General features: G+C 41.0%; 1 protein-coding gene across 3 annotated transcripts in view; it reads right to left on the reverse strand.

The window, feature by feature from the left end:
- ctnnbip1 (catenin, beta interacting protein 1) overlaps nucleotides 1-25,095 on the reverse strand; it is an 89,749-nt gene that overhangs the window by 43,157 nt on the left and 21,497 nt on the right. The window contains exon 2 of one of the 3 annotated variants that reach the window (XM_059952272.1): nucleotides 4,527-4,653. The exons of 1 other annotated variant lie outside the window; for it this stretch is intronic. In XM_059952272.1, coding sequence (XP_059808255.1) covers nucleotides 4,527-4,651 — 125 coding nt within the window. In that variant the 5' untranslated portion in view covers nucleotides 4,652-4,653. Of the gene's footprint in view, nucleotides 1-3,981; nucleotides 4,072-4,526; nucleotides 4,654-25,095 lie in introns of all 3 variants that reach the window. One more of the 3 variants, XM_059952275.1, reaches the window with a different exon arrangement.

Consider the following 25,095-nt stretch of genomic DNA (forward strand, 5'->3'; position numbering starts at 1 on the left):
AGAAGATAATCAAAAACAACCAATGCAGGCAATCAAATTATTTTCAGAGCATGATATTATATTCTCTGATGCAAGATGTAGTTGGTTAAATCCCCAACATTTCCAAGCCCTGGACCATATTTCAGTTTATATACATGGCTCATTATATGCCATTCCACTATTTTTAAACATATTATTTCTCATATCCTCTTAAAACATTGAAGGAAGTCATTTGACCCATCACGCTGACTCTTACATCAATTCCATTATTCTTACTTCCACTCTGATTTCGCTGTAACTTGTATTCTCCTTGACCTCAACATCATCACTTTCATTCCCTGGCAACCTCTCCCCCCCCCCCCCCCATGTCTTCTTAAAGGTTTCTTCCCCTCAGGCAGTTAATCTGATCAACCATTCTAGTTAGGCTCCCCTATCTATTACTCTCATCACTGCATTGTACTGTAAAAACTTTTAAATCACGTTTTATAATGCTCTTTACATTACCTACAGTAGTGGTAATTTACAACAGCTAATTAATGTACCAATCAAACTGTCTTTGGGATGTGGGAGGAAACTGAAGCACCTAAAGAACGTGTAAGCATGACATGGACGGGACAGGTGGCATGGTAGTGTAACAACTAACATAATGCTTTACAGTGACAGTCATTGGGATTCAATTCCTGACACTGTTAGAAGTTTGTACGTTCTCACTGTGACTGCGTGGGTTTCCTTCCAGAGTCCAAAGGTGTACAGATTAGTACATTGTGGGCATACTATAGTGGTGTTAGAAGCAAAATGATACTTGTGAGCTGGTCCCTGTGTTGGCATGTTGACACAAACAATACACTTCACTGTATACTTCGATGTTTTGATATATATGTGACAAGTAAAGCTAATCTTTAAAAAAAATCTTTAAATCTTCAGACATCAGCTGAGGACAGGATGGAACTTGTGTGCTAAGTGCACTATCTGCTGCGTCACTACTCTGCATTCTCCTGTCCGAATCAAAAGACTTCAATTCCTGCATAGAATGTAGCACGCTAAACCTAGACACAACTATTAGCCTGGGTGAAATGAAATTACCCATTCCAGATCACATTCACCTCTGCTAGGAAGTGGGGTACATGTAGTCTCAGTAAGAAGAGAACTAATTGGATTAACTCTATGGTTGAATACTCTGGCAATAATAACGGTCCAGCATCAATATTAATAAATATTACCCAAATAATATAACAAACTGGTGGTAAACAGAGACCCAAAGCAAAAGTGTTATTCTTTTAGGAATTGGGTAGGTAAACACAGAAACATGAAGAGAGCACAAATTTAAAATAAGCAACAGAATCAGGTTTAATATTTCTGGCATGTTGTGCAATTTGTTATGCAGCAGCAGGACACTGGAATACATAATAATAAAAACTAAAATTACAGTGTGTATATATTTTTAAAGTTAAATTGAATAAGCGCAAAAAGAGAAAAAGAAATAGTGAGGTAGTGTTCATGGGTTCAATGTCCATTCAGCAATCTGAAGGTAGAGGGAAAGAAGCTATTTTTGAATCGTTGAGTGGGTGCCTTCAAGCTCTGCCAGTCTATTAGACCACAAGATACATGAGCAGAATTTGGCCATTCAGCCCACTGAGTCTGCTCCACTATTGTATCATAGCTGATTATTATCCCTCTCAACTCCATTCTCCTGCCTTTTCCCCATAACCTTTGATGCTCTTACTAATTAAGGACCTATCAACCTCCACTTTAACTGGAACAGAACCTCCAATCAATGGTTCTGAACTGAAAGCAAATTCAACTTCTGCAGCTAAGGTGACGGACAACACTGCAGCCTAACCTTCACTTGCATTTTGAAGTTTCTTACATTAGCTTACAGTGTGAAAAAGAACATTCAAAGGCTTGTGTTTTTGCCTAAAGTGGAACTCTCTCTCATGAATACCTCCGCCAAATTATGCTCCTTTACAGACTCATTTGCCAGAACTGATGTCACACACTCTTGAGATTGCACATCTTAAAACCAACACATCAGGCAGCATGAATACAAGTCTGCAATGCTGATGATGTACAGCTGACTTCCTGTGAAGTGGTCAACGCACGGAATAACTCTCTTGGGAAAGGGATGCATGGTTATTTTTAGAGCTTGAAATAAATCCTTACAGTGGCTCAACAACTCAGCTTGGTTATCGAAAGAAGTGTGTAATGGTCATAACCCATCTACAATAATTTGGAATGTTGATATACATGATGAATTTTGGAATACCTAACATTTTAATTGTTATATATGCAAATTTCACCTGTGGATTTGTTGGTAGCAATGCCACATGAAATAATGGGTGTAGACTTGTCCCATTCCAGAGATGTAATCACAAATTTCACAGCTGACATTCCAATGTGGTACGGAGGGGTGCTACATTGTTGTAGGTGCCATTGTTTGTATGAAATGCCAAACATGCTTCTCTCTTAAATGGACATACAAAGTCCCATGAGTTACTTCAAAGAAGGCAGTGTGGTATCCATTGATTTTTTTCCTCCTTAGATGTTGTCTGACCCACTGAGTTCCTCCAGCATTTTGCGTGTTGTTCCAGGTTTCCTGAATTATTTCCAAATTTTTAAACTACTTATTTAACTATTTTATATATGTATATATATTTTAATGTAATTCACAATTTTTTCCTATTATCACGTAGCGCATTTTACTGCTCCTGCAAAGTTAACAAATATCACAACATATACCAGTGATATTAAACCTGATTTTGATTCTGATTCCAACACCTGCAGTCTCTCATGTCTCTAGTGTGGTATCTCAGGAGCCTTAGCTAGTACATGTTCCTTAATCAACAACATTAGTTACTTAAAAAGTGTCCGATTATCTTGATATTGCTGTGTACAAACCGACAGCCAAGTTTCCTGCATTTCACTCAATTAATTATTTTTGAAATATTGCAAAAAGCTTGGGAAAGTCATGTAGTGAAAAATATGAAAGACATACCACTTTTCCTCAAACATCTTTTCACTCAGGTGAGCAAATCTTCCTTATCTAAGAAGAGATATTCTGGCATTGAAGAGGTTCAGAAGAATGATCCGGGGACTGAAAGTGTTAACATATGAAGAGTGTTTGATGGCTCTGGGCCTGTACTTAATGGAGTTTAGAACAGGGGGGAATCTCACTTAAATCTATTGAATACTGAAATGTCTAGATAGAGTGTAAGTGAAGAGGATATTTCAGATTAGATTATAGTGGAGGAGTCTAGGACCAGAGTGTACAGCCACAGAATGCAAAGATGCCCCTTTAGAACAGAGATAAAATAGAATTTCTTTAGCCAGAGAGTAGTGAATCTTGGAATTCACTGTAACAAATGGCTGTGGAGGCCGAGTCATTAGGTATATTTAAAGCAGAGGTTGATAGGTTCTTGATTAGTCCGGGCATCAAAGGTTACAGGGAGAAGGCAGAGAATGAGGTTGAGAGGGACAATAAGTGTTTTGATTTATCTATCTACTTAGGGATACAGCATGGACTAGGCCCTTCCAACCCTTTGAGCTACGCTGCCCAGCAAACCTGATGTAACCCTAACCAAATCAAAGGAGAATTTGCAATGATCAATTAACCTACTCAGTATGTCTCTGGACTGTGGGTGGAAATCAGAGTACTCGGGGAAAACCCATGCATTCCATGGGGGGGGGGGGGGGGAAGGATGTACAAACTCTTTACAGAGGATGCCAGGATTGAACTCCGACACCCTGAGCTGTAAGAGCAATAAGAACAATGTGCTAAACTACCATGGCACAGAGCAGATTGATAGGTTGAATGAACTAATTCTGCTCCTGTACCTTACGATCTTAGATAATATACCCTGCAAACAAAGTTCTCCTTTTCCTGCTTTATTTGCAGCAGAGGGCATTTTCAGAATTCTTAAGACCTTCATCGCAGTGAACAATGTTTATATCTGGGTTTAAGCACTGCATCATTTGAATACTTAGAGCGGTTGAGCCCACTCCTACCTTCATACAAACTGGCAGCAGCAAGTCAGTAGACACAAAAGAACAGAAGTCACTTCTGTATCCTTTCTCCCTGAAGTATCTCTAGAGTTGCTGAAACAGGATTGATCTATTAGGCTAACATCAAGGATCGAATTATTTTTAAGTTTATAAGATTAACTTCATTTAATACATGTACATTGAAACATTGAAGTATACAGTGAAATGTGTTGTTATGTGTGAACACCCAACACAGTCCAAGGATGTGTATGTACACAACGCTGGAAGAACTCAGCAGGTCAAGCAGCATCCGTGAGAAATGAGTAGCCAACATTTCAGGCTGAGACCCTTCATCAGGAAAGGGGGGGAAAGAGAGGGCCGAAGCCCAGTAATAGAGATAGGGAGGGGGTAGGGCCTAGAAGTGCCAGGTTGAAAACCAATCAGAGGAAAGATAAAGGAGGGAGGGGATAAGCATGAAAGAACTGTAGAGATAAAGAAGCAGAAAGTTGAATGGGGACAGAGGCAGAGAGGGATCTGGGATAGGGGAAGGGGGTGGGGGAGGGAATTACCGGAAATTGGAGAATTCAATTTTCATACCACCAGGCTGGAGGGTACCCAGACGGTAGATGAGGTGTTGCTCCTCCAACCCGAGTTTGGCCTCATCATGACAGTAGAGGAGGCCATGTATGGACATATCTAGATGGGAATGAGAGGCAGAGTTGAAGTGGGTGGCAACCGGGAGGTCCTGTCTATTGTGACGGACGGTCCACGGATGGGGGCAGCCTGCAAGTGTCATCATGTTTCCGGAAACAGCATAGCATGACCATAACTTACTAACGTTAATCTGTACATCTTTGGAATGTGGGAGAAAAGTGGAGCACCTGCAGGAAACCCATGTGGAGAATGTACAAACTCCATACAGACAGCAGAAGAATTGAACTTGGGTCGCTGGCTAGCTCTGGAATAGTGTAATGCAAACCACCACACTATTGTGCAGTCCATCTATAATCTATAAATATGCAACTCTTCTATTATTTTTAAGGAGGGTAGAGAATTTCTTCCTCTAAGGCAATCCCTTAGATTTGAGGCTGACTTGATTCCTCTCCAGTTGAGGTATCCAAGGAGCACTAAATGGAGGGCTCAGATTCTGCATCAGTGGGGTAGGTGGCACTTGACAAGCAATGGGTCTGGAGGTGATGTGCCCCCTCTTATCATCTTCACGTGGGATTTTCAGTGCCTTTCTGGATGTCTTCCTTCATTTTGATTGGCCACAGGCTAAGACAGGGGTGGGCAAACTTTTTGACTTGTGGGCCACAAAGGGTTCTAAAATTTGACAGGGGGGCCGGACCAGGAGCAGATGGACGAGTGTTTTGGTAATACACCTCATAAGAGAAAATAAAATATCATGGGATATGTAGAAAACATGTGCTTTAATTTCAATTGAAAATGAACAAATGCATTACATCAAAATATCTGTCTTTGAAGTCCCATGGTACTTAGCTATTTATTGAAATGACTTTTAAAACACTGAAAATTAAATGAATAAAATACATCTTTTGTAATAGTAACAGTTATTATTTTAAAGCACTGAAAATCTGTTATCCTTCAAGATATTATCATCATCACTCTCCTCCGGACTGTCTTTATTTCAAAAACGGTAGGAGATGCAGGTCTACTTGTCCTGCTCCTTCTTATTCAATTGTCCCCTGTGCCAAAACTCAACAACGACCAGCACAAGGACAGAACAGTGACAGCGCGCCAGTATGCGGAGCGCGTTATTTGATCTGGAGCGCATTTTTTTATTTTGAGAACGTACGTGCACCTGCGCACTACTCATGTCCATCACTTAACAGAAATGACATGTAACATGCAAGGCTTATTGAAAAAAATATTTTCAAATGCATTTTTTACAATAGACAATAGGTACAGAAGTAGACCATTCGGCCCCTCGAGTCTGCACCGCCATTCTGAGATCATGGCTGATCATTCACTATCAATATCCAGTCCCTGCCTTGTCCCCATATCCCTTGATTCCCCTATCCATCAGATATATACATAACACAACGAAGAAACTTATTTTTAATTTCAGTGGGAACAGTGTTGTTGGTCTCCCTTTTTAGCCAGCGCATCAAAGTCTGGATTTAGTTTTGTTGTGGCGATTCTCAGGATGGATCTGAGGTGTTGTCAGTTAACTTGGATCTGAGGCTGGCTTTGTTGATGTTCATGATGCTGAACGCTTGTTCACACAAATAGGTCGAGCCGAACAAAGAGTAAAGCGCAAATGTGGAGTAATACGCTGCACCTCAACAAAGGTCAATGTATATAGAGTGCGTCATCTATTGGGAAAACGCCAGAATTGCGGGGAAAAAACGTTAACAAGGTTTATTAATATAATTTCATCAAGTTCTGCGGGCCGGATTAAAAAGCTTAACGGGCCGCATATGGCCCCCGGGCCGTAGTTTGCCCATGCCTGGGCTAAGAGTTGCCATGACTTAGTGAGGATTTTATATTTTTCCCCCAAAGGGACTGGCAGAGCACTTTCTCTGAACTAGTAATGTCCTACAATTCTAGAGTCCAGAATAGATTGCTTGTTTCTAGGGACATGAAAGACACAGCCCATCATCATGTACTTCCACCGGACTGTAAATTATCTCTTGCTAATGGCCCAAGAGAGGATGCTGATACTGGTTCCTTTGACATACCAATGGAGTGGACGATTTTGATTGACAGTACTCAAGTTACATCAGCCTATATGATGTTAACTTGGCTTTTCCCATTTTCTTTTCTTTCAGATTTCTGGAAACTGCTGCATTCTGTACTTCACATGTAAAGCACTTCTCCCTTTCGGTCCTCATTCATCTCTCTCCATGTACACCTCAGAATTAAAATCAGCCACAGTTAACAAACGCTCAACTGCCATCCACATCACTCATTCATCCAGACTTCCTGGTCTCAATCCTCTCATAATACATTCCTTTTGTTCTCTCCACCTCTCTGCCATTGAAGCAGAATCTTAGGTGGCAATGAGAAGGTGTACTGGAATGAGACAGATCAGCTGGCCGAGTGATATTGCAACAAAAATCTTGCACTCAATGACAATTAAGACCAAGGAACTGATTGTGGACTTCAGGAAAGGGGAAGTTGTGAGAACACACACCAATCCTCTCGGAGGGTCAGTAGCTGAAAAGGTAAGCAGCAAGTTCCTGGGCATCAACATCTCAGAGGATCCATCCTGGGCCCAACACATTGGCACAATCACAAAGAAGGCACACCAGCAGCTCTACTTTATTAGTAGTTTGAAAAGATCTGGAATATCAGCAAAGACTCTTGCAAATTTCTACAGGAGTGCTATGAAGAGCATTCTGACTGGCTGTATCACAGTCAGGTATGAAGCTACCAATGCCCAGGACCTCAAGAGGCTGCAGATGACCGCAGATTCAGCTAATCCCATCATGGGCAAAAACCTTCCCCTCCATCAAGGCCATTGTCAATAGGCAGTGCACAAAAACAACAAACTTCAAGAAATAGGGTCAGTGATAATAAAACTGATTCAGCTAGATAAAAGGCCATTGACTTGAGACAATGATCTTGGTTCTCTCCATACAGATGTTATTTAACCTGGTGAATATTTCTAGCATTACCTTTTTGTTTCAGATTTTCAGCATCTGCCATTTTTGGCTTTTAATTCATGCTTTGAGATGCAGGTAAATCCATGTTTCCCAAGTGTACAGAGGGATGGGAAACTGCTGCTGCCTAGTAGAACACAAACTTAGTGCCAAGTTTTCCTCAGGTGGCCAAAAGTTGTGCTGAAGCACTGGAGTCAGTCACAGATACTGCACAGCCAGAAACAGGCATTTTGTCTAAGTAGTACAAACAAAGTTTATATATGCTCCACATAATCCTCCTCCCACTCCTCTATGTATCACTCTATCAACATAAATTATTCCTTTTACCTATCTATTCCTTTCCAATAATTTTCTTGATCAAATTTTGTGTAAGAAATATGAAACCAATGCTTGAAAGAAAAGGGTCACATTATGCCATTTTGAGACATCATATGATTTTGTACTATTTGAATTTCAAGTTCAAGTTCAAGGCCACCCTATTTACTTAGCCATACAATTCCGGCCCTTCAAGCCATGCCGCCCCAGCAACCTCACAACCCCAATTAATCCTAACATTATCACAGGTCAATTTACAATGACCAGTTAATCTACCCAGTATGCCTTTGGACGGTAACTGGAGCACCAGAGAAAACCCACATGTTCCAAGGGGAGAACGCACAGAGACTCCGACTGAACGGTGCCAGAATTCAACTCCAAACTCCAGAATATCCCATGTTGTAATAGCATTGCATTAACTGCTACGCTACTGCGGCTCATGGCTATTGTTATTCGACTGTATACATGTACACCACCAAACAAAACAGCATTCTTCCAGACCACGATGCACGATACACTACATATTACTTTGTATTTGTGTTGTGAGTTATATCACCACAAATACATAAACAAGTAATAAAATTAACAAATAAGAAATAAAGAAAGCAATGCAGCTTCACTGCATTCACTTGGAGTTTTAAGTTACCTGAGCAAAAGCTTGGCTGATTATAAAGGAGAAGCTTACAGAAGGAGAAGATTAGACGGGAATTCCAAGGTTTTGGGAACTGAAGGCATGGGTGTTTGTAATGGTATAATTAAACATATGTATCAACAAGAAGCCAGAAGAGGAAGGAGGCAAATATTGAAAAGAGCAGAAATGGGTAGATTGAAATGATGATTTGATTTGAAATCAGCATTCCAAATTAGCCTGGTTCATTTTCTGACATTTATCAGATTAAGGAACAAAATAATTAACCAGATAGCAATGTTCTTTGATGAGATCCAAAGTCATTTGGCTAATCTTCCTAGCATTCAGATGGACAAAGTCTCTCCTCTTTCCATGATGATGCTAGACAAGGAATCAAATAGGATAAATTTGAAAAGTCAAGGAAAGTAAAGCAAAAGAAAAAAAGGAATCTCTAGCTAGGGCATTTGCAAATAAAACACTTAAGACACCAAAATGCCTGAAAATGATACATTTTAATGACTGTGGCATATAATTTCAATTCTGTTGATTGATTCTGAGTCAAAGCATACTTTGGGAAATATTTAGGAAATATTTTGGGAAATATACTTTGGGAAATATATTTTGGAAAAATACTTTGGGAAATATTCATTAAAATCCACAGTGCAGATTTTGGACACACTATTTCTGAAGATCTGAACATACATGATCAAAATGACATTGGACAAAAAGCAACCTGAACAGAACTTGAACATTGGCAAATGACAGGAAACCACTTATCCTGCATTACTTGGGCTTTGCACTTGCTGTAGTGCATTTGCAACTAACCCAAGACCACCTGACCTCTGCGATTGGACTTACAGCTTCCTGACCAACAGAAGTCAACAGGTAAGGATGGGACAGATCACCTTGGATACTCGAATCACCAACACCGGTGCCCCCCAGGGGTGTGTCCTCTCTCCACTGCTGATCTCCCTCTACACCAATGACTGCACCTCCTCCAACCCCTATGTAAAGCTTTTGAAGTTTGCAGACGACACCACCGTCATCGGACTCATCCAGAACAGTGATAGCAGGTGGACCAAATGGCGCTCTGGTGCAGTCGGAACAATCTGGAGCTGAACACGCTGAAGACAAGGGAGATGATAGTAGATTTCAGGAGACATCCCCCGTTACGTCCCCCCTCACAGTCCTCAGCAGTCCTGTGTCCACAGTGGAGAACTTCAGGTTCCTGGGAACCACCATCTCTCAGGATCTGAAGTGGGAGCAGAACATCAGCTCCATCCTGAAGAAGGCCCAGCAGCGGATGTACTTCCTGCGGCTCTTGAGGAAATATAGTCTGCCTCAGGAATTGCTGCCGCAGTTCTATACTGCAGTCATTGAGTCTGTCTTGTGCACCTCCATCACTGTGTGGTTTGGAGCCGCCACCAAGCAGGATAGAACCAGACTACAGCGCACAGTGAGGACTGCCGAGCGCATCATTGGAGCCTCCCTGCCCTCTATTGTGGACCTGTACTCTTCCAGGTTGAAGAAGAGGGCAGGGAACATCATAAAGGACTCCTCCCATCCTGCGCACGGACTGTTTGAACTGCTTCCGTCTGGTAGGCGCTTCAGATCCCTCCAGACTAAGACTAATAGGCACTGGAGAAGTTTTTCCCCTACTGCGGTCACTTTGCTGAACAGTTAACTGCCGGTTAACTATTACTTGGATTGCACTACTTGTATGTATAATCTATATTTTCATTTATATTTATCATTATTATTGTTATGAACAGAGAGACAACATCTGCCGGAAGTAAATTCCTTGTGTGTGCACACGGTACTTGGCGATTAAAGTCTGATTCTGATTCTGATTTTAAACTGCAGTCTATTGGGCCAAATTTCATGTTATTAATAATTAAGTGGTGAATTGGCAGCTCAATAACATTAAAACATTCTTAACATGCATTTAAGGTCATTCTGTTGTCTTATGGCAGTTATTTAGTCATAATATTTTCGCTTAGTAATTCATTTGTTAGTATTTTCTAGTTAGAATTAGAAGTGTTTAAAGTATATTCATTGCCTGTAAAATATATTGGCATGCGATGACGTCACATCCGGTTTCGTCGCGTCTTGTGGGAAAATACCGGTTTGAGATCAACACGAGGGTGGGGGCTCACCACGAGGCAGACCCGAGCAGAAGTTGTTTTGCAAGCATTAGAAATCACAGTGAGAGCAACGCTGTAAGTTAATAGATAATCGATATATTGAACTAAGATGTTAACGCCGATCCTGTTAAAAGTAACGACGGTCGATAATGTTTATGTTTTCGTTAGTTAAAGAGTTGCGGATAGTTTGCATTGAAGTGTATTTAAAGAAGTCAATGGCGTAGATAAACTCTGCCAGTATACTGCACCTTAATGCAATGTAGTTATAGTCACTTTTACAAGTATTTACAATGGAAATGTGATATCAAGAAGGGAACAAATACTGTATCAATCTTGTATTGTTTTATCAACAGTTTTCACCATATGTTGATGTGAAGAGTGAACAGTAAATGGTTAATCTTACTGCGACCTGGTTCTCATTGACTGTGGTTTATCTCGGTGTTTAATTCGGCGTTTCAGTTACACCCGAACGAGAACGCTACAGTGAAAAAGCGGCATTATCAGGTGTTTCAAGTGCTGCAATGTCATCTCGATCCAGCATCAAGTCGATGCCGCCCAGCGACAAGGGCAGTAGAGCGACATCAAGTAAGTCCACCCATGCAAGGGCCAAGGCAGAAGCCGCCAGGGTGTGACTGCGCTACGCCAGACAAGAAGCAGATTTGAAAATGGAACAGGCTGCCAGAGAAGCCAGAATCCAGAAGGAAAAGGCTGCCAGAGAAGCCGAAAACCACAAGGAAAAGGCTGCCAGAGAAGCCGAAATCCAGGCTGCCAGAGAAGCCAGAATCCAGAAGGAAAAGGCTGCCAGAGAAGCCGAAATCCAGTTGGAAATGGCAAGGATATCAACAAAGTTGCAAGTGCTGCAGCTAGAAGGAGAAGAAGAAGCTGCCAAGGCGGAAGCAGAGTACATAGAAGAAGCTGAAGGAATGCATGATCTGGCCGAAGTAAGATCTACTTCAGAAAGGACCAGATTGGAACGCACAGGCGACTATGTCCGATCTCAAATAGACAGGCAGGCTCGTCCTTCCTCTCCATACGTATTCGATAACATCCCATGCCATGAGGAACCTCAGGGAGGCACGATTGCATCACATCCATACGAGGAAGACAATTTACCCTCGCAACTCCGTGATGAAGTCGAGAATGAAAGAGCTGACAACCAATACTTCTCGACACCAAACTTACAAGATTTGGGGAGAAGAGATGCAGAGGTTGAATTCAGGACAGCAAATTCCATAAGAAATGTACGCCCTCAGCCATATACGCGCCAACGTATTTCCCCAGCCTGCATGCCGCTTACAGTTGATCCCACGATGCAGTATTTAGCACGACGGGATCTCGTCACTTCGGGACTGTACCGGTTTGACGATAAACCTGAAAATTACCGTGCATGGTACTCCACATTCACCAACGCTATCGACGGAGTCCAGCTCAGAGCAACCCAAGAGTTGGACTTTATGGCGAAATGGCTGGGAAAAGAATCATGCGAACAGGTGAGACGCATATGTTCAGTGTACATCAACAAACCCGAGCTAACCTTAAGCAAAGCGTGGGAGAGACTTCGGGAGGGCTATGGGGCCCCCGAGGTTATTGAAGCGGCGCTATATCGACGTCTGGAAAACTTTCCTAAGGTGTCAGCTACAGATCACATTAAGTTAAGAGAATTCGGAGATTTACTCATGGAGATCCAAGGCGCCAAAGAAGATGGCTACTCATCTGGTCTAGTATACCTAGATACTCCATCCGGGATTAGACAAGTTGTGGACAAACTTCCATTTGGGCTGCAGGACAGGAGGCTGTCTGTTGCTTTAGAATACAAGTTAGACCACGATGATCGATTTCCTCCCTTTAAGCTCCTCACTAGGTTTGTGTGCAGGGAGGCGAAGAAGCGAAACGACCCTAGCCTCGCGGGTCCAGGAAGCAGTACGATTTACACCAAGCCAGGTAGATCCTCTTCGAATGTTTTCAACATTGATAAACCCGTCTCAGTGCTCAAGACTGAAGCCCTTACAATTAATAATGACCCTAGCAAGTATTGTCCATTGCATAACAAACCTCACCCCCTCAAAGGATGCAGAATGCTTAGGGAAAAACCCCTTGAAGAGAGGATGGCCCTTCTCAAGGAGAAAAGAATATGTTTTAAATGCTGTTCCTCAACCTCTCACCTCGCCAGAGAGTGTACGATCGCCGTGAAGTGTCCGGAATGTGATAGCACTGATCACATCGGGGCCATGCATCTCAGCCTGTCACTGCAAACCGACAACGCTCCTTCACCCCCACAACAGGACGGCAGGGAGGGAGAGGCTCACTCCAGGACAACAGTTGTCAGCTCGAACTGTACAGGAGTGTGCGGTCAAGGTCAGTCAAGCCGTTCTTGTTCCAAGATCTGCCTCACTAAGGTGTACCCTAAAGGAGCCAAAGGCAAGGCCATCAAAGCCTATGCGATTCTGGATGTTCAGAGCAATAGCTCACTAGTCAGTCCAGAGTTCTTTAAATTGTTCAACATTGAGAGTGAGCAGTTCCCATACTACCTCAGAACTTGCTCAGGCAACATGGAAACCCAAGGAAGGAAGGCAGAAGGCATCCAGATCGAGTCCCTGGATGGTAAAGTCGTCATCTGTCTCTCTCCGCTCTTAGAGTGCAATGAAATCATGAATAACCGCACCGAGATCCCGACGCCAAGTGTGGTGCTACACCAGCCACATCTCCACCACATCGCAAAACACATCCCAGAACTGGACCCAAAAGCGGAAATACTCCTGCTATTAGGGAGAGACGTTCTCCGGGTGCACAAGGTTAGGCAACAGGTCAATGGACCACACGACGCCCCCTTTGCACAACGCCTGGACCTAGGCTGGGTGGCGATAGGAGGGGTGTGCCCTGGCAATGTACACAAACCGACGGTTAACACACTCAAGACCAATGTGCTAGAGAGTGGCCGCCATTCAACTTTTCAACCCTGCACAAGTGTTCCGTGCATTAAGGAAGCACAACAAGACGTTAACAAGCGTAAAGTAACTGACGAGACGCTGGGTCAGTCAGTTTTCGTTCAAACTGAGCATGGTAATAAACTCGCTCAATCAGCTCAAGATGCCATTTCCTTAAAAACAAAGGACACCAAGGTCTTCAGAGATGAACCACGCCAGCGCTCACCAAATAACAAAGAGCAGGCAGTCAAGCGGTTCACGTCCTTACAAAAAACCCGGAAAAGGAAACCTGAGATGCAGCAACACACCCGATTGATCCACGAGGGACTGTGCACCCTAATGGCAGAGGTCACAGCCATTATAAATGCACGACCACTCCTACCTGTGTCTTCTGACCCAGAAAACCCCTTCATACTTTCGCCATCAACGCTCCTTACGCAGAAGGCAGGAGCTCCCCCTCCACCAGGAGACTTCTCAGACAAGGATTTGTACACAAAGCAATGGAGACAAGTCCAAGCTCTGGCAAATCGATTCTGGTCTCGCTGGAGACTGCTCAGGGACAAGCAAATCGCCCGCAACAGCTGGCCAATGGCCAGAATCACTGCTACATTCCCTAGAGGGGATGGACATGTCAGGAAGATTGAGTTGAAGACTACTGACTAAGGCGACGTGAAAATTTACAGAAGTTACAGAAGTTATTCTACTTCTACCTAATGACTGATTAAGAGACTAAGTTTTGTACTCTGTTCATTGTGACCTTACGAAGATCAGGCGGGGAGTGTGTTGTCTTATGGCAGTTATTTAGTCATAATATTTTCGCTTAGTAATTCATTTGTTAGTATTTTCTAGTTAGAATTAGAAGTGTTTAAAGTATATTCATTGCCTGTAAAATATATCGGCATGTGATGACGTCACATCCCGGTTTCGCCGCGTCTTGTGGGAAAATACCGGTTTGAGATCAACACGAGGGTGGGGGCTCACCACGAGGCAGACCCGAGCAGAAGTTGTTTCGCAAGCATTAGAAATCACAGTGAGAGCAACGCTGTAAGTTAATAGATAATCGATATGTTGAATTAAAATGTTAACGCCGATCCTGTTAAAAGTAACGATGGTCGATAATGTTTATGTTTTTGTTAGTTAAAGAGTTGCGGATAGTTTGCATTGAAGTGTATTTAAAGTAGTCAATGGAGTAGATAAACTTTGCCAGTATACTGCACCTTAATGTAATGTAGTTATAGTCACTTTTACAAGTATTTACAATGGAAATGTGATATCAAGAAGGGAACAAATACTGTATCAATCTTGTACTGTTTTATCAACAGTTTTCACCATAGTTGATGTGAAGAGTGAACAGTAAATGGTTAATCTTACTGCGACCTGGTTCTCATTGACTGTGGTTTATCTCGGCGTTTAATTCGGCGTTTCAGTTACACCCGAACGAGAACGCTACAGTCATAAATACTGTGGTTAACTTTGATTAACCACAGAGGGGCAGGCTGTCTCTTCAAACACTCTAGAGCCAGGGTCCCCAACCATTTTTATGCAATAGACCCCTGCCATTAACTGAGGGGTCCATGAATTCTAGGTTGGGAACCCTGCTTTAGAGGAAATACAAGTCGTATATACAATATATATACCTGTTGATACTATCTGAGATGGACCTCAGCTGGTTGTATCTTCATTGTCAAACTTACCCAAAATATACATCTGTTAAGGTTTCCAACATGCCACTAGAAGCATCCCATTCTGCCCGAGTTAGTACATTTGTTGTTGAAACCTCCTGGACAATCTCTCTTTCTACCCCCTATAAACTCTGCTGGATTGGTCTAATTGATGTCATTCTGCTATCTCAACACCAGCTGTGTTTGCTAACTGACATAAATTAGCATTCCATTGAGGTATGACACAAAGGACCAGGTTTACAGCGTGTAAATGGGCAGTGAGGCCGAACAACAACAGTACTGTGACACTTGTGCTGAAGGACCCATAAAAGCTTTGGTGTTATGTTCAGTTCTGCAATATAACAATAAACAGAGAATTCTAGTCTATAGAAATGCTGGGGAACTCAGCAGGTCAGGCAGCATCAATGCAAAGGAATAAAGAGTTGACACCTCAGGCAGGACATGAGGATATTTGTGTCTAGTCTATAGAATTTGAAAACTCATGTGCAGTATATTTGGTTGCAGGTTAGTATTTTCCATGAATTGATTATTATATACCAATTAATTTACAAAACTGGGACATGCACTGAAGCAGCATTTCATCTTATTTCTAAGAAGGATTTAAATTATAAATTGTTGAATTGAATAATATCTTTATTTTATGTCAAACAATTCAGATGCTTTCTGTATGACAATGCTATTCTTAAAACTGTTCTTATCCAAAGTCCAGGTAATCTTAAAAGACTAGTTACCGTTTCTCAAGAACAAATTTACTTGGTACAAAAGAACACTGGCGGCCACAATAATTTTACACCAGTGCTGCTTTTAACAGCTGATAGGCTTGACTACTCAATTTGAACAATGCTCAAAAGCGAACAAGCAAATAGCAGCCAAGTTGAACGACAATGAATTTATTTACAAAACTTTTTAAATTTCTTGATCTCCCTCTTCACAGCCCAAATCCTACTTACCTACAAGGATCCATGATTTCCCGTCGCTGGAGTTGCTGTGTGCTCAACTGAGTGGAATCTGTCACCCCACCCCCACCCTTCAGGAATCAGCTCAGTTGAGAACCAAGGGAAATCACAGCACATTTTTGGCCTGTGCTTGAAGACTGTCTATACTGCAGTGACACAAACTCTCATGCGTACAAAATGCCACATGCCGATGCAAAAGTCCTGTGTATTTCTGGGCTGTACATGTATCGCTGTGAAGCTCAACAAACAACCAAAGCAAATTTACTCTGTGAATTGAGTGGTAACTCTTTTGAGTAAATTATGACTTCTGACTTCATGGGAGTGTGAGCTATCACATCTGGTGCAGTGAAACTGCTGTCAATTCTCAGAGCTGTGACAGCATTGAAATATAAAAAAAATGTTACTCTACACATTGTCAAATTGTCAAGTTCTGCTTGTGAGCAAACTAAGCATTTTATTCCATCTGAATGAGAAGTGTTGAACACAGCAAATCAGAATATTCGGTTATTCTGATTTTTCCTGCTGTGACAAACATTTCATTACACTCATATATTATAATTCTATGGTTAGTACAAAGTATGCTGGAACAACAAAGAAAGTAACTCCTAAGAACTAGGCTATGCTTCACACATGCAAGGCACCACGGTTCCTAGGAAGTATTACGGGGAACAGGAAAGGACCATCACATGCAACTCCAAAGTATAAAGGTGAGGAGAAAAGAGATTTATTTTTAAGGCACAGTGAGAGAAAAAAAAATAATTCCCTCTTACATACCAAATGACTGAACCAATGTCAAACATTAAAAAATATGTAAACGTACGAGATTCTACAGATGCTGGAAATCCAGAGTAGCGCAGACAAAATGCTGAGTATTTTGCGCAATAAGTAATAACATAAGAGTAATACAGGATTGGCATGCTCTAATTAACACTCTGGCTCCTGTGTTATTTTGTGTTCATAACATTGGAACTCAGTGCACTGCGGTTACTTTTTAAAGAGAGGCAGTCTGCTCTGTACATTGAGTTTAAATTTAGCTTTACATTTGGCTGCAGTTATCTCCACCTGCTGGAGATGGTCTTGACCTTCTTGCCTTGAGTAATCCAAATTGTTCTAGATAGCAGATATCGTACCAAACAATTTAGCTTTACATCAATACAAACTGAGTAACTAAACAGTCTTGAGGAGTGCTTTTAAAGAAATAATACAGCAACTATATGTTCATTTTAATAAAACAATAACAATCTTTGATTTTTTTCCAGCTGTTCTATAATTACAAAATAAGCTGTTCCTATAAATATAAAATAAATTTGTTGACTGTAAATTGTTTAAAGACTCTTATTGCATCATGACCTATTTATGGTGATGTGAAAGAAAAGGGCGCTTTGTTTTCAAGTAATAAGGCACCTACTCTCCAGCTAACACATGATTTAGTCCGCCGGGTCAGAGTAAATTCTGCAGTGGAGGGTGAGAATAGCTTAAGTGAAATTAAAGGCAGTCTCATTGTGATCTACATAATGAACTTTATTTCTTTTAATTCATTTATAAGCCAGTGAATCTTTACTACAATATTAAATTTTAAAAATATTTTAAAGCTGCAGCTCCACAACATTTTTAGATCTGAGCATGGCTAACAAGGCTGCTGATAATAAGGATGAAAAATAGAAGCACGTTTCTACACAGTCCTTCATTGTCAAGTCAGTTCATCGTGCTTTAAAGTGAGGCATCATGGAATACAAGTAATTTTATTATGTTTCATGCATCTTCATGTTAATGTTAACCAATTAAATCCCAGATCATTGAACTTGCCTTCCTTCAGAGAAAAATAGCAAGAGCTTGTAGGAAAGATTTTTTGTAATTACTTTCCTTTTAAATTCTGTACACGTGGCCTCTAGTTCTACATTCACTGACAAAATAAATAACCTAATGATTTACCTACTCTCATTATCTTAAATATCTGCAATATTATCTCATCAAATGAAAATAAACACCCTTGTTAGCATTTTTCTTTATGAATTATTTAATTGGTGAGTTTCCTCTAAACCCTTCATAATCCCCTAGAACCAGCAACATTATATATAACGCACAGAGTAGCTATTCAGACACATATTCCGATAATGTCTAGAATTTTGCTTTACAGATAAGTGTTTCATGATACTAAATGTTTTCTTCAAGTGAAATTGCTAAAATTCTTCCCACACTTTGCCAGCAAATGTCTTACCATTCCCCCCAGACTGCTCCCTTAATTATTACCATTAAAATTCATTTACACAGAACAATGTAAATCCAGTGTTATGTCTTGTAGAAGATGATCAACTAATTTTCTGGCTGAGTATTATTACTAAATTCTAGGATTACAGATAGGTTTCAACTAAGTTCACAGATCCAGATTCATGAGCAACACTAGTAATTGTTATCCCAGGAAGTGATACCTTCCACTTATCAACACTGAACCTCTTTGTGCATCTGCCAGGACTTCACCTACTTCACGAGCTTTAACCTTTTCTGCAGGTTTAACAAATTACAAATACTTTGGAAATCCAAGCAAATGACATACAATGAATTAGTATTTACAATTAGTACAGTAAACATACTGCTGAACTGTGACCATTCTAAAAGCAATCTAACTGCAATCCACATCAAGTTATGAACTCTACATTCAGGTAATGCGAATGTCTAATCAGCCAATATGTGGCAGCAACTTAATGCATAAAAGCACGCAGACATGGTCAAAAGGTTCAGATGTTGTTCAGTTTAAGCATCAGGCTGGGGAAGAAACATGATTTAAGTGAATTTGACTGTGGAATGACTGTTGGTGCCAGTGGTCTGAGCAGCTCAGAAACTGCTGATTTCCTGGGATTTTCACTCGCAACAGTTTCTAGAGTTTGCTGAGACTAAGGTGAAATGCCTTGTCAATGAGAGGTCAGAGGAGAATAGTCTCTGAGAGAAAGGCAACAGTAACTCAAATAACCATGAGTTATAACAGTGTGTGCAAAGGAGTATTTCTGAACACACAAGTAGAACCTTGAAGTGGATGGACTACAGCAGCAGAATTCCACACTGAGTTTCACTCCTGTACTTAATAAAGTGGCCCCTGAATGTATATTCTAGAAATAAATTAATCAGCCAAAATAATAAACTACCACAAAGGCTCATGTTTGCCTTTAATAACAATTGCATCTCAACAGAAGAATCCTGATCTACTGTTCTACATATGCCAAGGGAGTTTACCTCCTTCCTCTTCCACTTCAATTGTTATTTTCTTCTTAATAGAAACATAGAAACCCTACAGCACAATACAGGCCCTTTGGCTCGCAAAGCTGTGCCAAACATGTCCTTACTTGAGAAATTACCCAGGGTTACCCATACATAGCCCTCTATTTTTTTGAGCTCCATATACCTGTCCAGGAGTCTCTTAAAAGACCCCATCATATCCACCTCCACCACCGTCGCTGGCAGCCCATTCCACACACTCACCACTCTCTGCATAAAAAACTTACCCCTGACATCTCCTCTGTACCTACTCCCCAGCACCTTAAAGCTGTGCCCTCTTGTGCTAGCCATTTCAGCCCTGGGAAAAAGCTTCTGACTTAGTGTACTATGAAGTACTGCAGCTCTCCAGCCCCTTTTAATGGCTCACCTTAATTCACAATGCTCACAATGAAACCTACAGACCCGCTACTGTCAACCTACCTTTTAAATGATGCCAGTGTTCTCAGCTTCACTGTTTCAGAAAATTAATAACATTCACCTTTGTATGCTACATTTCTTGCTGCCACTCTAAAAGCTTTACAAACCTTAAGTAACTTTCCCAACAGTTATAAATTAACTGTAAGTAGTGTTTTCACAAACATTTCCATCTTGTTGGTTTCTGCCTCTGCCATAATATCACATTTCAGCCAAATGGTCCATGAATTTTTGATACTTTCTTATAATTCATGTTCTTAGTTGAATGATTCATTCCCACATAGCGAATAGTGAATTCACATGGTGAATGTCTTCCTTTGTTAGTGAAATACCAGAACAGGAAATTAAATGTTCATTCAGGCCACAGCACTCTACAGTTTGGCCACATCTTTCCCTAGACTTGTGTTTTACGGCACTCCTTCTAAGGTTCAATTGGCTTTGTCAACTCAAAATCAGGTCTAATACCACTGAAGTACATACACACAGATATCTCCCTCTATCTCTATTTACACGTACAATGCAGAATAGGCCATTCCGGCCTTTCAAGTCACACTGCCCAGCAACCCACCTATTTAACCCCAGTCTAGGAAATTTACGATAACCAATCAACCTACTAACCAGTACATCTTTGGACTGTGGGAGGAAACTGGAGCACCAGAAGAGAACCCATGCACTCCACAGGGAGGATGTACAAACTCTTTACAGAGGATGCTGGGATTGAACTCCAAAATCTGCCTCCCTGTGCTGTAATGACCATTACGCTACAGTGGTGCCTGATATACTGTATATATTTATATAAAAGCAGGCAAAAAAGAGAGCAAAAAGAAGTGTTCATAGGTTGGTTTATTGTCCATCCAGAAATCTGATGGCGGAGGGGTAGAAGCCATTTCTAAAATTTTGAATGTGTGTCTTCAGACTCCTGTACCTCCTCTTTGATGGGAGTACTAAGAAGAGGGCATATCCTGCGTGATGGGGGTCTTTAATGATGGATGCCGCCTTTTTAACTCAATGCTTTTTGAAGTTGTCCTCAATGCTGCGGAAGCTAGTGCCTATGATGGAGCTGGCTGAGTCTGCAACCTTCTACAGCCTTTTCCAATCCTGTGCAGTGGCCTCTTCATACCGGACAACCAAGCAACCAGCTAGAATGCTCTCCACGGTCTATTAAATATTCCATATTTTTTGACCTTCAGTAATCTGCTCTGTTTTAAGCATGCACTTATTGAATTTCATCTGCTCCTTCCCTACACTCTGCCTTGCTCAGTTTGCAATTTTGAAGTTGCAGCCTTTAATTTTGGTGTTCTAAATTTGTTGTTGATTTTTCTGCAGATACCAGTCATTCATGGCCATTCATAATATAGGGGAGAGGAAAACAATGCATAACATTGGGACGTAACAATAGGGAGCAGTTAGCGTAACACCATTACAGTGCCAGCAACCAGGGCTCAATTCCACTGCCTTCCTGTAAGGAGTTTGTACATTCCCCCCGTGACCATATAGCATCCCTCTAGCGGTTTTGGTTTCCTTCTACATTGTAAAGACGTACAGGTTAGTAGGTTAATTGGTTACATAGGTATAATTGGACGGTGCAGGCTCACTGGGCCAGAAAGGCCTGTTACCAGGCTGTATCTCTAAATCAAATAAATATTTCATAACAGCATCTGTCCACAGACAAATGCAGATGCAAAATGAACGATGGAGCTGGTACCACATTTGTCCTTCAGTACATTTAACCCCTAGTTACTTTAGATGAGCTAATTTATAGGACTCATCGTATAACTGTAGAATGCAGGCTAATCTGCAGCAATTAAATTTCTTCGCAATTTCAGCACTTTGAAACTAAATACAATTAGAAATTACATGTGTTATGCAAGAATCCAATGTGAAAACCAAACCTAATTGTATTCAGTTCTTATTCAGGCTCTAGAGATCAGCTACACCAAACAATCTGCAGGAGGAAGTCACTGGGCTGAGCGACATCAGTGGGGGTAAAGGAATTGTTGATAATTCCTCTTCTCCCCACCCCTCCTCCAGATGCTGCTCAGCCAGTTGAGCTCCTCCAGCAGATTGTTGCTCAGATTCCTGCATCTGCAGTGTTTTTGTTCTCTCACCCCCTCTCTCTCCCAACACTAGCTTACTGAGAAGCTACATATTAAATGGAGTTTAGAATAAATTCAAGAGAGGAGCACAGAATCTGCTAAGCTTCAAACACCGGTCCTCTGAATTTATGCACAGAAAAATTTTTGGCTTGCCTCTGCTTTAAGGGAATTATTTCATTGGTCAGCTGTCAGAATAAATTAAACCTCCACTGGGCAAATCAGTGGCCAGGCCAGCTACATGTCTGTGAAACTACTGAAGACATTTTTTTGGTCATCTCTCAACCTTAGCTCAGATTTCATTTTGTAACTACAGTACTGTGAAACAGTCTAAGGCACATATATACAATTAGGGAGCCTAAGATTTTCCCACAGTACTGTATTTGTCGATGCGGAACAAACAGCAAGTTTGTAAATCTGGTGGGAGCAAAGGATGTTGGGAATGGTGAGGGTGGAGCACCACAGGAGGGGAGTGGGACAGGTAGCAGAGAAGGAGTGCCAGGGGCAAGTGGTGGTATGGATGAAGACAGACTCAGCCCTGAGGCACCAGGCAAGGTCACTTGATTATAAACAATTAGTTTATAAATCATTACAGAATGTCTTTCTGGTACTTCCTGCTCCCTTCCTCTTTTACCAACCATGATTCCTCGCTCCCTAACACTCTCAATACACGATAGAGACCCATATCAGAATCAGGTTTATCAACTCTCACAAATGTTAAGAAATTTGTTTTGTTGTGGGCAGCAGTACAGTGTAATACATAAAATTACTACAGCACTGTGCAAAAGTCTTAGACTTCCTGGCTGTATGGATGTGTCCAAGTCTTTTGCACAGTAAAATATTTGTATATTAATACTGATCCCACTCAGCTCAAACAACTTCACTAATAGCTGAAATAAGATTATCATTTATTCTTAATGCAATAAGACAATGTTAAAAATGGCAAAAATTCTAATTAACACTTTCACCATACAATTACAATCTGAAGAACAGAATTTATAGGCAAAATTACCACACATAAGTCAATAGATTTTTCTAAAATGCTGTCTAGAAAATGCCACTTGCCATTTTAATGGAAACTATGGTAAGAATGATGTCATTTTAAATTGCCAGTTTTATAGTTTAAATCACTGACCATTTTTATTCATTTCAATGGAGAAAGGATCTTAGCTTAGAGAATCAAGAGGCAGAATCCATTAGTGTGATAAACAGCAAACAGTAATAAACACTGGTGAGCATTGTCTATAGTCCCCTCAAACAGTGATGATGTAGGGCATAATACAGAACAGGAAATTAGAGGTTAATTACATTTAGCAAGGGTAATCCAATGATCATGGAGAATTTTTATCTGCATACAGACCAAGCAAACCAAATAAGTAATAATACTAAAAAGTGATTATGTATAAGAGTTAGTTTTATTAATTGGCGAGTTGAGCATCCATCTAGGTAGGGCAGGACTTCCCAACTTTTTTATGCCATGGACCAATACTATTAAGTAAGGGGCCTGTGGACCACAGGTTGAGATCCCCTGAACTAAGCGGTATTTCAGAGGCAATATTTTTTAATTTCATCTTTATTTAGATCCAACATTGTAACAGGCCATAATGGCTCATTAAGCCCTTGCCACCTAATTAAACCCATATGTCCAATAAACCTATAAACCCATAAGTCATTGGGATGTGGGAGGAAACTGGAGCATCAGAAAAAAACCCACGGTCACAGGTTAAACGTACAACAGACAGAAGCAGAAATGAACCCAGGTCGCAGCCGTTGTAATAGTGTCACACTAACCAGTACGCTACGGTGCTGCCCCCCGTGCAATGAAAAAAGTTTAATTAATAATTTGGTAATTAAGGGGCCTTTAGGGAAGAGTAATCATAACAGGACAGAATTTTAAATGAAGATTGAAAATGAATTTTATCAACCTGAAACCATGGTCTAAACTCAAGGCAAAGTGAGTTTATGTGAGATCTGAATTGACCAAGGTAGATTGGGAAACTACATTGAAAGGTATTGTAGCGATGTACTACATACAGAGCTAGAAACAACGACACGCAGTCAAGTAAGTCGTTTCAAGACTAGTTTATTCAAACTTCGCGGCGCTGGCTTTTAATCCCTAGTTCCCGCTTTCTCCGGCAGAAATGACGTCAGAGGTGCATTACCAAAGTCTCTCCCTGCGCGCGGGCTATTTGTGAGCCGGTTCGCCTGCACAGAAAGTGGGTCGCCACAGTATTACAGTAAATAGCAATAATTAAAACACTTAAAGAATGCATAATTCTCAGCAAATATATGCTGTGAATTAAGGCATATTAAGAATTGCTTAATGAACAATAATTTAGCATTACAGCACAAAAACCAACAGAATTGGACTAGTCGTGGCTAACTTGAAGTGTTTAAGGTAGTATTAGCAAACAAAAAAAGGCTTACTATATTGCCATCAAAAATAGTAAGCTTGGGGAATGGGAACCCTTCAGAATTCAGTAAAGAAGGGCCAAGATATTTTCAAGATAAAGGAAAGCAGAAATCAAGAGTGATCTAATAAATCAGAATCAGGTTTATATTGCTGGCATGTGTTGTAAAATATGTTAACTTGGCAGCCGCAGTTCAATGCGATAAATGATACAATAGAAAGAAAAACAAATAAGTAAATCAATTACAGTAAATATATATTAGTGCACAATTAGAAATAATATATATAAATTTAAAACATGAGGTAGTGTTCATGGGTTCAAAGTCCATTTCAGAATTGTAATGCAGAGGGGAAGAAGCTGTTTCTGAATCACTGAGTGTGTGCCTTTAGACTTCTGTACATCCTTTCTGATAGTAGCAACGAGAAGAGGGCATACCCTGGGTGATGGGGGTCCTTAATAACAGATGTCACCTTTCTGAGGCATTGCTTCTTGAAGATGTCTTGGGTACTACAGAGGCTAGTACGCAAGATGGCACTGACTAATTTTATAACTTTCTGTTGCTTTGTTCGGTCCTGTGCAGTAGCAAATCCACCTTCTCCCACCCCGCAACCAACCATCCCCATACCAGACAGTAATGCAGCCTGTCATCACTGAACACAAGAAGACAGTAAAAGT

This window comes from Hypanus sabinus, chromosome 27 (genome assembly GCF_030144855.1).
Source record: "Hypanus sabinus isolate sHypSab1 chromosome 27, sHypSab1.hap1, whole genome shotgun sequence".
Lineage (NCBI taxonomy): Eukaryota > Metazoa > Chordata > Chondrichthyes > Myliobatiformes > Dasyatidae > Hypanus > Hypanus sabinus.